Source organism: Botryllus schlosseri, chromosome 11 (genome assembly GCF_051294905.1).
Source record: "Botryllus schlosseri isolate E-star chromosome 11, Bs_hap1, whole genome shotgun sequence".
NCBI lineage: Eukaryota > Metazoa > Chordata > Ascidiacea > Stolidobranchia > Styelidae > Botryllus > Botryllus schlosseri.
Genome location: NC_137246.1, coordinates 14337787 through 14352667, shown reverse-complemented (window position 1 = coordinate 14352667; position 14881 = coordinate 14337787). Strand labels below are relative to the sequence as shown.

At 39.5% G+C, this 14881-nt stretch overlaps 1 protein-coding gene across 1 annotated transcript; it reads left to right on the top strand.

Moving 5' to 3' along the window:
• Positions 1 to 7287: 7287 nt before the first annotated feature.
• LOC145449879 (ADP-ribosylation factor 6) lies at positions 7288 to 14881 on the top strand. Its single transcript, XM_080328320.1, has 2 exons — positions 7288 to 7669; positions 13787 to 14881. Exons 1-2 carry the CDS (start codon positions 7424 to 7426, stop codon positions 14066 to 14068), a joined length of 528 nt encoding a protein of 175 aa, XP_080184446.1. The 5' UTR covers positions 7288 to 7423; the 3' UTR covers positions 14069 to 14881.

Sequence of the window (14881 nt, the reverse complement as noted above, 5' to 3'; positions counted from 1 at the left end):
TGGGATTTATGGGTCGTAACTAAAGATGGTGTGAACGTGAGGTTCACGTTTGCGTTCTGTGTGTGAACCTCAGAAATTTGGAGGTTCACGTTCGCAAACGAACCTAGATAGGTTCTGCACTGTAAACCTTTTTCATATATTACAATTTTCACTTCATTATAACATCTTTGGTTGAAAGTTATTGCATTTCAACGGCGGGCCACTTTATGCATGGCGCTGGCAGCATAAAAAATCAACACTAAACGAGCATGCACCTTGACCATCTCACAAATTTTACTTGCTTTTGTTACAAAAGTTTGCTCGAAATATCCAGCTTTCCGTCTGTAAATATTTAGTGACTCTCGGCTGTTAGCTTAACCCACACAACATCAAGAGCGAAAATCACTTTATGTAGGTACCTAGGTAGTCATATTCAGCGAATGATGCTTATTCAACCAATCAATGAAATTGATATCGATGTCTGATGTAAAACATCTAGCAGGAGTTCGGGGTCAATCTTGATTTCATATGTTTTGTGTCATAAAAACCGAATCCGTGCGATTCGGGTATTGGCTACTGCTGTATAACTTGTTAATGCTATAATATCGGTAGCAAGTATTATAGAAACCCGTTTTACACTCTGCTCGATATCAACGTATAGCAATACTCAGACGCCGAATACATTGTCCGGTCTGGCCTAGACTGTTAAGGCGTAAGCTTATATTCCCTTGCAAGTCCTCGTCGAAATTGTTGGCAAAGCGACGGAAGATATATTGATTTTCTGGGATGATTATATCAATTGATTGCCCCAGTTGATACATCTGTAGACGTATAAAACGTCAATATGTACTTCAGCACTGTGGTCCGAGTCGTTGCTATTAAGGCTATCACTACACTGAAATGTAGATTAGGAATTAGCAATATGACGCATTGTTGGGATGACTCAAGTCATGACTTGGCTCGAGACAGACTCGAGGCAACTTTTTCGCATGACTTGACTTGACTCGAGTCACTTTGCTAAAATGACTTGACGTGACTTGACTCGCCATATCAAAAATATGGATTGACCCGTGACGCGGAGCAAAATTCACGAGTCAATTTCAAGTCATCAAGTCATCGGTGTTGATGAAAATCACTGCATCTTATATATATTCGGATTGTTCGCGAAACGCTGGTCTAACGCGTGAAAGCGACTAATCATTCAATGATCGTGCGTTTACTGAGCCTCCATTGTTCTCTCACAAATAGATTGAGTGCAAACGAAGTGATAGAAGCTTACAGCTTACGTTGTCGTAAACTAGTATAGTAAAATAATTTAATAGCAAGATGTCCATTTCTGTTCACTGTTTTTACCTCTTGTTTTATTGAAATTGAATTCGGATATAGTTTATATAGTCCTCAACCGCATTGCCACAGGCTCGAATTGTATCATATCAATTTGTAAATGGGTTGTATCTTATCGAATCTTATCAATTCGTTTCTCTATTCTCTATTTTAGCAGGTAATTATGAACTGAGGCTGTGCAATTACTCACGTAGTTTAGCAGTTCTACGAAAATGTGAGCGATACAGCGCCTTCTTGCGTTTATATTTACCTCTATATTCGTTCATCGGTTCAAAATCAATGACCAATCTATCTGTATTTCTGATAGCTAGCAAAATGCAATGACGTAATCGTGCCTCATACTTCGAAAAAGCAACTTGACTTGAATGGTGATTTGACTCGTGACTTGACTTGACTTGACTCGCATCGACTTGACTCGAGTCACCTCCAAAAATCGAGTGACTTGACTTGACTCGAGTCACCTTCGAAAATCGGTTGACATGACTTGACTCAAGTCAAAATGAGCAATGACTCGAAATGACTCGTGACTCGAAGGTAGTGACTTGATGCCAACACTTATATGACGTCACGAGACGTCATGAGGTTCACGTTCGCGTTCACAGTTCACACAGAACCTTTCAAAAAGGTTCGCCTTCACACGAACCTGAACCTTTCAGAGGTTCACACCACCCCTAGTCGTAACCTTTCAGCCTAAACTCACTCATAGCTACGCGCACATTTTTGACGAATCGGAAGTAGAGTACCGTTGACTCGCGTGTCACCTATACTTCAATTGCGAACGAAGCGCCGACCGACATTATCTATTACGGTTTTTGGATACAATCATTATTCAATTCAGCTTCTAGGCTCATATAGCCTAGCTGTTATTTCGACGTATTGCCACGGTCGAATACGTCAAACCAAAGCCTTCGAAGCATTTTGAATAGCTGGGCACACCTGTACTGGTGACGTGTTTAGTGTTCGTGTGAAATTTTATTATTGCTTTTCTGCAAATTAGCAATCCGAACTTAATTCCTCGTACTTCTATTTGGGCGCCAGACCGAGAATTTTACACCGGCATTCTTTTTCGCTCACCAGCGCAGTGCACGCGTCGTGAGTTCGTTTTGGGTACTCACGCCTCACGCGGCATTTGAAATAAAAGAAGTACTTTCGAACATGGGCTGTCTGCGTCATCACGACGCTTTCCGCTGGTCGCCACATCAACGATTGCTATATAACTTGTATTTGCTTGGCAGCATCATTAGATTCCTTATGTCATACATCTGATTCGCTGCCTGTCTCTTTGCATTCCTGTTGTCTGTATACGCAGTTATCGTTATTATTCAATAATTATTATCTCATTGTTATTATTTTTCTTGTTTATTAAACGTGCATTTCATTTGTTGTCGTGATACTGCTGCCGACCTCTTGTTGCAGAAATCATTCCTCTCCCCGCCGTCGAAACCGCGTGAATTGCTGGAATTCGAAATGCTCTTCCAAAAGACAATTATTCGATGCCTGCCGATATCCAGACCGTACCCGCGAAACTGGTCGCGGCACCAATACGGATGCGATCTACAACCTGATGTCTACCGCACCAGTTCCGCTTCGCGACCGTGTCGTACAGCTAAATCGGTTAGTTGCGAAAGCCATATCGCGATTATATATGGTAATTACCGCGGCAGAGTTTCACTGATCCCAGTGGATCGATACGTAAGCTTTGAGCATTGACTGACTGTTGTATCATCGGCAGTTTCGCGGTTTCCGACGCGGCCTTGTAAATAAATGGTGATCATCTGTATCCCAGATTAACTGATATTTTGCGTCCGAACCATTAGCGCGCATACGTTGCATAGCGTACTCCTAATGGATTTCAGATAGATTTGTTTGATTATAGATAACTAACCTATGGATATATACGTAACACCCGTCGTCACGCTTGCTTGCCCGGAGGAAATTACTGCTCAGCAATCTGAACGCAACATAATTGTTAATCCCATAGCTGAAGACCCGCGCGCTTAAATTCAATGAAGTTGATCTTATTTGAAAACTACTGCCACACTGATTTCGAAAATATACATTAAAATCCAATCAGGGCAATGGAACTTCCTGGAAATACACCTCAAAGTCTGAAAATCGGCATTGTTCTAAACAAATGCAGCGACGCAGCACAATGACCATAACAATGGACCTTGCGTGGTTGCGATTGTTCAGAACAATGCCGATTTTCTAACTTTGAGGTGTATTTCAAGGGGGTTCCATTGCCCTGATTCGATTTTAATGTTTATTTACGGAATTCTATATATCCCCGGCATGGAATGTCAAAAGCTGCAAATTGAGATATGCGGAAGGTTCAGAGAGCTTTATTCGTATTGATGCATCCAAGGAGGTATCAATTTTTGACAGAATAAGCTTTCTTTCGAATCATGGGATGCAAATTAGAGTATTGATATGAAAATGCGCTACTAACCCTTTGTTTACTAGAAGATCCCGTTTTAGAGAACATGGCATGGCACCCTACTCCGCATTATACGGCCCCAAGTTTAGGCGAAGAGCAATATGGAGAAGTTGTATCGGATACGGTTTCAACACTTGCTCAATTAGTATACGTTAATAACAAATATTGTGGACAGTAAAATTTATATTTAGTGTAGCTTATTGCAGACAAAAGAACTGAGAGTAATTAGAACTCAGCGTGTGATACTTGGAATTGAAAGTGAAATACAAATACCAATTCTAAAAAGCGGAAAATATATTTCATGTATTTTTTCCATAGCGCTTCAGAGGTGATCTGCTAAAACAGGTGTAACGTTAAGAAAAGCTGGATTTTCCAAATTAGCAGGACACGTCATGAGCTGCTAGATTACGATATGGTAGGTAATTGCTAGATTGCCAAACGGTAGTTTCAAACGTCATGGTGGGCCATATTTACTGTGATGATATATTCAGAGGTGGTCAGTAACGAAGTACTTCTACTTTTTCGAAGTACTCAAGTAGTTTTCCTCTACTTCTGGTACTTACTCAAGTATATCTGATTTTCGCTACTTCTACTTCGTAATATTTTGTGATCTACTTACTTACTTTTCGCTATTTTCAGTTTGTCAAGTAGAAGTAGTTCAATCTTCCAATCAGGAAGATAGCCTGAGGAATTTCGGGGCTGTTTTCACGGAGTATCAACATTTAATTTTCAAAAAAATTTAGTAAAGCCGAGAATTTTCGTCGCGCTTCGCGCGCAGTGCTGGATACGGAGCGACCAGTATTATTTCACGAAAGTATCGGTGAATATAATTTAGGTCAAGGGTTGGCGTGGTTCCATTCATACCACATTGTCGCCCTTCGTCCATATCAAATAATTCATGACAGTATATAATAGACAGCATTGTTGCGTCCCAATGCCAATCTCCATAACAATGAAAAATTCGAAGCTGATTGTGGGTGTTCTAGGGCCACGAGCGGAATAAAATTTATATTTTCAAAATCAGTGCAGAGTCAGCTTTCGATTGATACCCGTTTTACCAAATTTAATGCTCGGCAAGCCGGTCAAAAATGACCGTCAAATTGCCGGTAGCCAAATGGAAATTGTGACGTGAATCAATTTCACTGAGGCGTGAGATTTGCCTGTGTCGACACCATATAGGACACTATGGAATCATATTCTTGATTGGTACTGGGATTTCCCCGTTTATTCGCTATAATCCTTGAAAACATTGCATAAACCAAAGAGGGGGCCCTTCGACCAGGGGGGCCCGGGCGACCGCCCACCTCATCCACCCCAAAAGCCACCACTGCTTATGCTATCGAATATTGGAAACCTGCTGGTATTCATCAATGAATCAAGCTCGTCACTTATCGGCCTATCGCATATCCTAATTTGCACCTTTTTACAATCCATGTGAACGAATTTAGGATCGTTTTCATGACTCGACTCGATTCAATCTGTGTATTGAGTCGACTTGGACTCGAGTCATTGCGCATGACTCAAACCAAGTCATGTGACTCGAGACTCAGTGCCATGACCTACATTTCATTGAGATTTCGAAGAATAGTCAAGTAACCTCACTAATGAGATTTCGTCTATTGGTAGCTGGCCTACTGGTACTTGAAAATGCGACCAGAAACCAGAGGTGGTCAGTAACGAAGTACTTCTACTTTTTCGAGATAGTTTTCCTCTACTTCTGGTACTTGCTCAAGTAGATCTGATTTTCTCTACTTCTACTTCTACTTCGTAAAATTTTGTGATCTACTTACTTACTTTTCGCTATTTTCAGTTTGTCAAGTAGAAGTAGTTTACTCCCCCAATATGAAAGATAGGCTGAGGAATTTCGGGGCTGTTTTCACAGAGTACCAACATTTAATTTTCATAGAAGTCAAGTAAATCCCAGAAATTTTGTTGCGCTTCGCGCATATAGTAGTGATATGGTGACAAATATGTTTTCATGAAAGCATCAGTGAACATAGTTTAGGTACCGGATTTCTTGGTTCCTCTCACACCGCATTATTGTCAATATCAAATATTTCATCACACTAAAGATGGCGGACCACAACGTTTGAAACTACTATTTCGCAATCTAGTAGTTACCTATCATATCGTAATCTAGCACTGACAAGATAGCGTAATGGTTAAGCGTCCGGCTTCTTGATCGGTAGGTCGTGGGTTCGATTCCCGGCCGGGTCAGACCAAAGACCTGATTAGTAACACTGGTGTCCATGGCTTCCCTGATTGGCGCTCATGCATTATTGGGATAGCATGGAGGGGTGGTGCATAACTTAGAAAGCCGTAAAGGCTATATCTGCACTTCCTTGTCCAGCGGCATATGCACATCATGCACTCATGGTATGCATGTGCGCAGATCGTGTGTATGTGTATCATGAGTCGGTATGCCGCAAAAACATCAAGGACAAAAATAAACTACGTCCTCCTCCTCCTCCTCCTCCTCTCCTCCTCCTCCCTAGCAGCCCATTACGTATCTTGCTAATCTGGAAAATCCAGCTTTATTGAACGTTACAGCTGTTTTAGTAGATCGCCTTTGAAGCGTTATGGACAAAAGACATGAAACATATTTCTGCTTTTTAGAAGTGGTAATTCTATTTCACTTTCAATTACGAGCATCATACTTTGAGTTCTAATTATTTTCAGTTCTTTTGTCTGCAGAACATACATGTTGAAGTTAAAAAGCAAGTGTAGTAATGCCTCTACTTTCCAAAAATAAAGCTACACTAAATATAACTTTTACGATCCACAATATTTGTTATTAACGTATACTAATCGCGAAAAGTGATGAAACCGTATCCGATACAACTTCTACTTCGCCTAAACTTGGGGCCATATAAAATGGGATAGGGTTCCATGCCAATATATTCTCTACAAAAGGGGTCTTCTAGTAAACAAAGGATTAATTAGTATTGCATTTTCATATCTATACTATAATTTGCGTCCCATGACGCGAAACAATTCTTATGCTGTCGAAAATTGATACCTCCTGGAATGCATCAATACGAATCAAGCTATTTGCACCTGCCGCATAGCTCAATTCGCAGCTTTTGACAGTCCATGCGAACGAATTAAGACTATTTGCAAAACTACTTACTTACTTGAGTAGATTTAAATTCAGCCAATTCTACTTCTACTTCAAGTAGTTTTAGGTGGCTTATTGAAGAAGTAGTTCTACTCGTACGTGAGTAGATTTTTTCGTCGCTACTTCTACTTCTACTTGAGTAGCTTTCTTGACTACTTTGACCACCTCTGGTTATAAGACATTGCGGTGCGTGCCTAACCCAAAAACTTGACGTGATAGATAAAAACGAAAGTCATTTTTGAATTTAGCGCCCAAAACCTAGTTGGAATCAATGTCAACAAAATTGTGTTTACCAGTGTTATTGATTTATGATTGAAGGTAGATTTTGCCAACCGGTGGAGTATCATCTCATTCAAAGACTTTGATCTCATTGGCCTCGCTGGGCCTTGTTTCAGTTCAGTAAGCCATATTCATTCTGCCAGAATTATCGCCATTTTAGTGGAGTTGCTGCTTTTCGTTGGCGGTGTTTTTCGGTTGCCTACGGTACTACGTACGAAACTTGGATTTCCGCAGCTTTGAAAAGGGCGTATTAATTGCGCATCATCATGGGGAAGCGATTATCGAAAATATTGGGTAACAAAGAGATGAGAATATTAATGTTGGGACTGGACGCTGCAGGCAAAACCACGATTCTTTACAAACTGAAGCTCGATCAATCCGTCACAACGATTCCTACTGTTGGATTTAATGTGGAAACCGTGAAATACAAAAACACGAAATTTAATGTGTGGGATGTTGGTGGACAAGACAAAATCAGACCATTATGGAGACATTATTATACTGGAACACAGGTATGGCACGGTATAAATATTAAATGGTGCTGTGTTGTGTGTAATCGACTCAAATGCGAATATTACCCAATAATGGAATCGGTGTCTCATGCACACCAAAGATACTATACTCACAGAACACAGGTCAACAGGTGTGATGCTAGAAACTCTATTGGCACACCAAATATATTACGCTAAACGTACCATGATTCCAACCCAGGTGTAGTAGAGTAGAGGCCGGTTCTAATTTTTGAAATATCTAAACGGAAAACTGTTGTGCTTTATGTAGTTATAAGTATGTGCGCTAGACAGACTTTATGTCCTCGTCCGTCATATACAAATTAGAAGTGGCAGTCATATTATAGGCCCCTAGTGGAATCTAGGTAGCCTACCGTACGTTTTGCCTGATATATCAGGTGGGCAGCGAGTCGATGATTCTCCAAGTTGAAGTAATTTAATAAAAAATAATAAAAAAATGAAACGTAGTGTGAGCACAGGACACTGATTCCATGAGTGATTATAGCGATTGATGGCCGTAGAAAAATGAATAATAATTGAGAAATGTATGACTGGCAAACTTGATATGACACATGACAAAGTTTCGATGCCGGTTTCACCCAACCGTGGTTTGGGAGTAATTGTCCAAATTTATTGTAGTACACATCAACACATGCCTCAAATACCATTCGATGATGGTGATTAAAAATTGAATAACTACTAGGCCTATGCCAATACATCCACTGATCAGCATGCATTAAATGGGCACTACGCTCTAAAATGATGTGGTCTCAAATTGAAGGGCAAAACGAAAATAAAATTTGGGCCGCAGCCGTTTTCTTCAGAACTCCACCGTAATGGAGCTGCAATTTATTGATATTTCCACGGGGTCTTCATGCTTACGCAGTCATGCAGAGATCGAACTTTGTGTAGTTGTCAGCCGATGTTATGAATGAAATATGTCGTACACGCCAAGGTGGTTTAGATACCGCGCTCAACGGAAGATATTCAGTCAGGAAATTTATGTCAAAATCGGGCCTAGTGTATTTAGGACAGAAATAGATCATGTCCTATTCTTATGTATAAAACATTGTTTATATATAAAACATTGTTAGACATGATCTATTTCTGTCCTAAAGAAATAGAATACACTAGGCCCGATTTTGACATAAATCTCCTGACTGATCATCTTCCGTTAAACGCAGTATTTAAACCACCTTGGCGTGTACGACATATTTCCTTCATAACCTCGGCTGACAACTATATAAAGTTCGATCTCTGCGTAACTGCTGGAGCGTGTAGACCCTGTGGAAATTTCAATAAATTGCAGCTCCATTATGGTGGAGTTCTGAAGAAAATGGCTGCTGCCAAAATTTTTTTTTCGTTTTGTTCTTCAATTTGAGACCACATCATTTTTAGAGTGCAGTGCCCCTTTAACAATGTAATTAACTTCTTTCAATTTAGAGATACAATTATTACGCCACAGAATATAGTTGAAATTTTGTACTCGGCCAGCCAACGTGTTTTCTGTTTTGCGTTTGGTCTGCGGGATAAAATAATTGCCCCTGCCTTATTGTATATTTCCGTGTAATAAAACCCATGACCGGCAATTTCGAGAAGACTTTGTTTCAGACTAAGAATGCGCTAAAGTAACTTGTATAAGAATTACGTCAGTGTTCATTCGCTGGCATTGAAGTCGTATGGAAGCAATGCCAACATCCCACTAGATTCATATACAGTCGACTCCGATTAATTGGATTTCGCTCAATTTTGACCGTATTAAGCAGAGGAATGGCTTTGTCCGAATTAAGCGTAGAATCAATTGATCCTTGCATGGTCATGCGTAAAGGCAGATAATGCATTAAAATACTGTACAGTTGTGTAATAAATAATTTGCAGGTACGCTATATTGCAGCAATTGACTTAACACTGATCGCATAAAACGCACAAGAGTTATACTGTCGGATTAGTAGTATTGTACCAGTGGCCCCAAACCGGTGGGGAATATGAGGGTATCTAGTGGGGAACAGAAGCACCTGTGAAAATTACACATACGGTACACTTATTTACAATGGTACAGCATCACAATTGCGGTTATCGGATCATCATCATTTTAGGGATCATAATCCAATGACTGGTGTTACTTGAAGGATGTGAACTCCATCAGGGAGAAACGTAAAGTAATAAACCCTAGATTTTGCATGTATAATGTATCTAGCAGGGGGATTGCTCCTCTGGCCACTTTTATATTGTTTGGCCCACATAAGTGAAAGTATGTACCCAATTTAGGTCCTGGTATCTGTTGAAGGGTACAAAGGGTGTGTGATGATGTAGAATTAGGCATGGAAATTCTAAATATGTGCATCGATGCAGGTTGCATATTTTCTAGGATGGTTTTGCTCTGGTCTTAGAATGATATTTGTATCAACTAAATTGCTAGTTTTATTGAATATTTTTCTGCGGGCTTGCGGTGAATGAATGGTTTATTCTGTCGCACCCAGTTAACCTTGTATGGACTGGGTGTCAATGATACAACAAGACTATTGGCAGGGCCATAAAGTCCACCGACACCCAAGAGCAGTAAACAATAAATATATCAATGTGCAAGAACAATGAACAACATAAAAATAGTAGTGAAGGAATAGCAGCCAAGAAATCGTAAGGTAAAATATACTTCAATATAATATAATGAAAATTTCAATATGCAGATGTTTTATGCATTGCCTACCATTATGGTTTTGTCACGTTAACTATTTGGTGGTTGCATCAAACCATGTTTAACAGGCCCGCACTTTACAGAGCATTATTATAGAATTTCATCGAGTTTTTATATTGACAGCTTTGAGCACACATTTTTGTTGCTACCTTATCCATAATGTTATAGATGATAATGAAGCTTTCTCTATATTTGTAATTCTGTCTTTAAGAGATATCTTGTGACATAATGTGGAAGACTGCACTGAGTCCTTGGATCTTTGCTGATTAGCCAAGTGTATAATCGGCATTGCCAGGAAAGCTGTCACTGTCGTTATAATTACCTTCAACTGCCAATTTAAGGCATCTCGCATGGTTTTGAATGTCACAAAAATGTCTAAGTGCTAAAACCGTAAGGTTGTTTATGTAAATACTTCAGATTAGTGTATTTTTAGAGTCTTTCGTGTAGGCAAAAACACAGGTTCATCTTCTAACCCGGACTGTTTTACAAACTTGGAAGGTAGGATAATTCTGTAGGGTTGTATTTCTCCATCACTCCGAGTAAGGTTGAGCAGTGAACACCGCGGCTCATCTTAAAATGCTGTCTTCCTGGTGACGTAAATAGATTCATCATTTACAGAGACTGATCGTTTGATATGATATATCATTTTCCGGTATTCCAATGTTTCTTTTCTGGGCTGTTTGCTGTTCTGCATAAGCTTCTGTTGTATGTATTAATTTATTGGTCATAAACTTACTGCCAGATTCACAGGTGCCCAGTTGTATGTTTGATCAGGCTCACACCCAATTATTCTTGTGATAGTTTTACAATCCTATTGAAGATATTAGTTACGTAATACTTATATTTGGGCTTGCTTACAAAAGTAGGCGAGGTATTCCATTTAGACCTATTATTATAACTATAAGTATGACTATATTAGATTAGCCATGATGCAACAATATATTACGTATGGATTCCCAATACTATGTAGTTTGTTCTTTGGGTTTGTCGACGTTGTCAAATAGTCTGAAATCATGGCCAATAGCCATGCCAGTAGATCTATATTATGTAGGGCCTAGTATAAAATTGACATCCAAAAAAACTCAGTTCACTTGATTTGCCTCCTTGCTTAATTTGTGTTAAGGTAATGTAAACACGATGCCTTGATAAATAGTGTGGTCATGTTTACATTTTCTAGGAATCACACACTCGTTACCAGCAACAGCCATCATGTCAAATACTGTTTAATTGATTTATTTATGCTGCTTGTGGGTTCCTTATTGGCAATTTAGTACCGGTATTCCAGTCTAAATTTGGCATCAACAACCCATGGATTTGTGACCAAGTCCGCTATGCTGTTCTTCCATCGAAAGATTAGTTTAGACCCATCATTCTCGATCAGTAGTCTGATGGAGTCTTCTGTGAAGCTATTTTGAAAACCGGAAAGTTTCGTCAGTTTTATACAATTTTTTATCTTGAAAATAATATATTCATTCAACCGTACTGTCTCTTCAAGCCTTTAGTTTGTTGTCGGTGAATGCAGGGAATCGAATTATATTTATCTACGTGAAGATTATTTGTGCTTACCTGACTGCAGGAACAATATACGGATACCCAGAGCTGACGTTTAAAAGCGCAAATTTAGTTATGAAATTATCGATAACCAACATACCGTAACACAAATGAAATATTCCGAGGTGAGGCTCAGAGTCTATGTTATTTGCTGTTCTGTCCAGTCACAAGTTTATTGCGTCACAAAGACAAAATACTTTCGAGAGCAACTTTTAGAATTGAGCCACAAATATTTTCAAAGAAAGACGTAAGGCAGCCATAACCAAGAAGATGATGTAATGGTAGAGCATCCAGCTTCTTTTTCAGTAGCTCTCGGTTCAATCTCCCACTCGATTAGACCAAAGACTTGATCGTAAAACTTATATCTGCACTCTGCAACTACACGCTCAGCACACCTGGATTGTGTGGAGAGAAAAATGGTTTTTCTGACTTGATAACCGTGCGGTTCCTTTGCATCTCGATCTTCCAAGCACATCGAGGGTGTGACGGAAAATATACTGCCATCTGTTCCATTGGTAATGGATATCAGTTTGTGTTCGAGAATCTTTGTAATAATAGGAACATCCTATCCTGACTGGATTTATAGCAATAATTGGTTTATAATTATGTTGCTAAAATGTGCAGGACAACGTCAGATGCAGTGTTTGTGTTGAAAATCTGTGCATTAGCATTAAATTTATCGACATCTGGTACTGTGACCAAGTCTTGGAATCTTTCTGAGACAAAAATTGTCATTCTGCATTTTTTGCTAGCATTGGTTTTTTGGTGTCTGATTGTTGATATTTAAGTAGCATATCCTCTGCATATTCCCCCCTCTTCTGCTAGAAGCCATGTCACATTTGTGCTCCGGTGGAACATGTCAATAATGAAATTGTCAGTCCATTTGCAGTCGTCAAATGTCTGACTTATATTTTTATTATATCACATACCTATAGTAATTAATCAAATATCCATTATCTACAGAAAGCAATCTGTAGCCTTGTTGAATTAGCCTCAGGGATCATCACTAAGGCTGGGCACAATTTGATCACTCGAATCTGAATCGAGTATCAATTTTAACAATTCGACTAAGTAGTAAAAGACAATTTTTTTTAGTACTGAAAGTATGCAGTCTCATCGCCACTGAAAGTTAATTTATCAATGATAATTAGTTTAGTGGTGTTGAAGCCTTGAAACCTTGATTAGCCGTATTGTAGCATACGAAACATATACTGTAAAGTACAAGTGTTATTTGAGATAGCACATTTCCGAAGTCATGATCATCCCACAACATTGTCACCAAGTGCAATGAAATCGGTATGGTCAAGAAAATACCAAATTATCTTTATATTGTGACAGATAACAGGCATTACATTATTTATGGTCGCATAAAAAGGTACATATTTGAACTATGACATAATATTCCTGTTATGACGTCATAATGAGTGATACTCGATTACTCGACTCGAAGCATATTACATGATTCAGAATCGAATCACTCAGGTACTCGATTTTGCCCAGCCCTAATCATCACCCCATGTCTAGTGATCAAATTTGAACAGGCTTTCAGCGAAAGCAGTTTCACATAGCAGCATTTATTGTACAATGTACAGTAAGAAATTACCTGGCAGGAATGGGAATTCCCTGAACTGTGTAGAAATCTGGACATTTGGTTTGCAGAGGCTTGCTGAAAATATCAATTTTCCATGACTTTGCAAAGTCAGGACCGCATTTGTGTCATCATGCGCGCATGTCCATTGTCCATTACCTGTAGTTGAAGCGACTGAAATAGGGACTCATTTCTTGAATCATAAAAACATCTGTCAAATTGAATGCTCATGGGCATGGAATAATAATCGAATGCCGTTGTCTGAATGTTCATGTTCTTGTTACAGGGCCTGATATTTGTTGTGGACTGTGCCGACCACGATCGCATTGACGAGGCCAAGCAAGAACTACACCGAATTATCAACGACCGCGAGATGAAGGACGCTGTTATTTTGATATTTGCCAACAAGCAAGATCTGCCAGACGCAATGAAGACCCACGAAATCCAAGAAAAACTTGGTCTGACTAGGATAAGAGACAGAAACTGGTACGTTCAACCGTCATGCGCTACCACGGGCGATGGCTTGGACGAAGGACTGCGCTGGCTGACGAGCAACCATAAGAGTTAATGCTTCGGGACCGTGTTGTATTTATGAAATTTGCTTCCTTGTGCTGCTGAATTCCGCAGACGATCGCCGAAATTGATGGTTCTCGACGCATTTTCATTGAACTATACGGTTAATTTATCTTTTCGTATTGAAACTTTTTCGTGTTTACTACAATAGCAAATCTGCGTAGGGCGTAGGTATGTCATCTGCAGAACTTTGATGATGCATTTTACCTACATGACGCCAGCGACTTAGTTCATCTGTGGGAGTCATTGTTTTGCAGCATGAATTCCTAGCCATGACTAATACTTTGGTTGCTGATGAGCAAATCAGCATGGTCGATATGCCCACCTACATGTGCGGTAATGAGTCGCCCAAGTCGTAATTTTGTTGATTTTTATCGCTATTCCAAGCTGCCCTTGTCCGATGACTGCAGTATGATGAGTAGTCCCGATTTCTTTTTCTTCTCATATCCCCTATCTCGTATTATACGCAATTGATATTTACGAGTTACTAGATTCACAATTCATCTGATTGGGTATAGTCGCAATGAGCGAAATGGACTGCTCCACTTTTACCAGTGACTGTCATGAGTTTGCTTGGCCTTGTATCAATAGCATGTACTTCCGTGTTTGGAGGGTGCTTGGTGGTAAATAACATGAGAGCTAGGTCGAGTTATCCTCTTTGAATTCATTTGATTTGAGTTGGCTGTGATCATCTATACTGGGTATTATTCACTTGATACTATTTGACATCTGACATGTACAGCCATATTTGTCGGGATGGCCTCTGCCAAAACCGAATATGGAATAATAAGAAATGTAAAGATGTAAA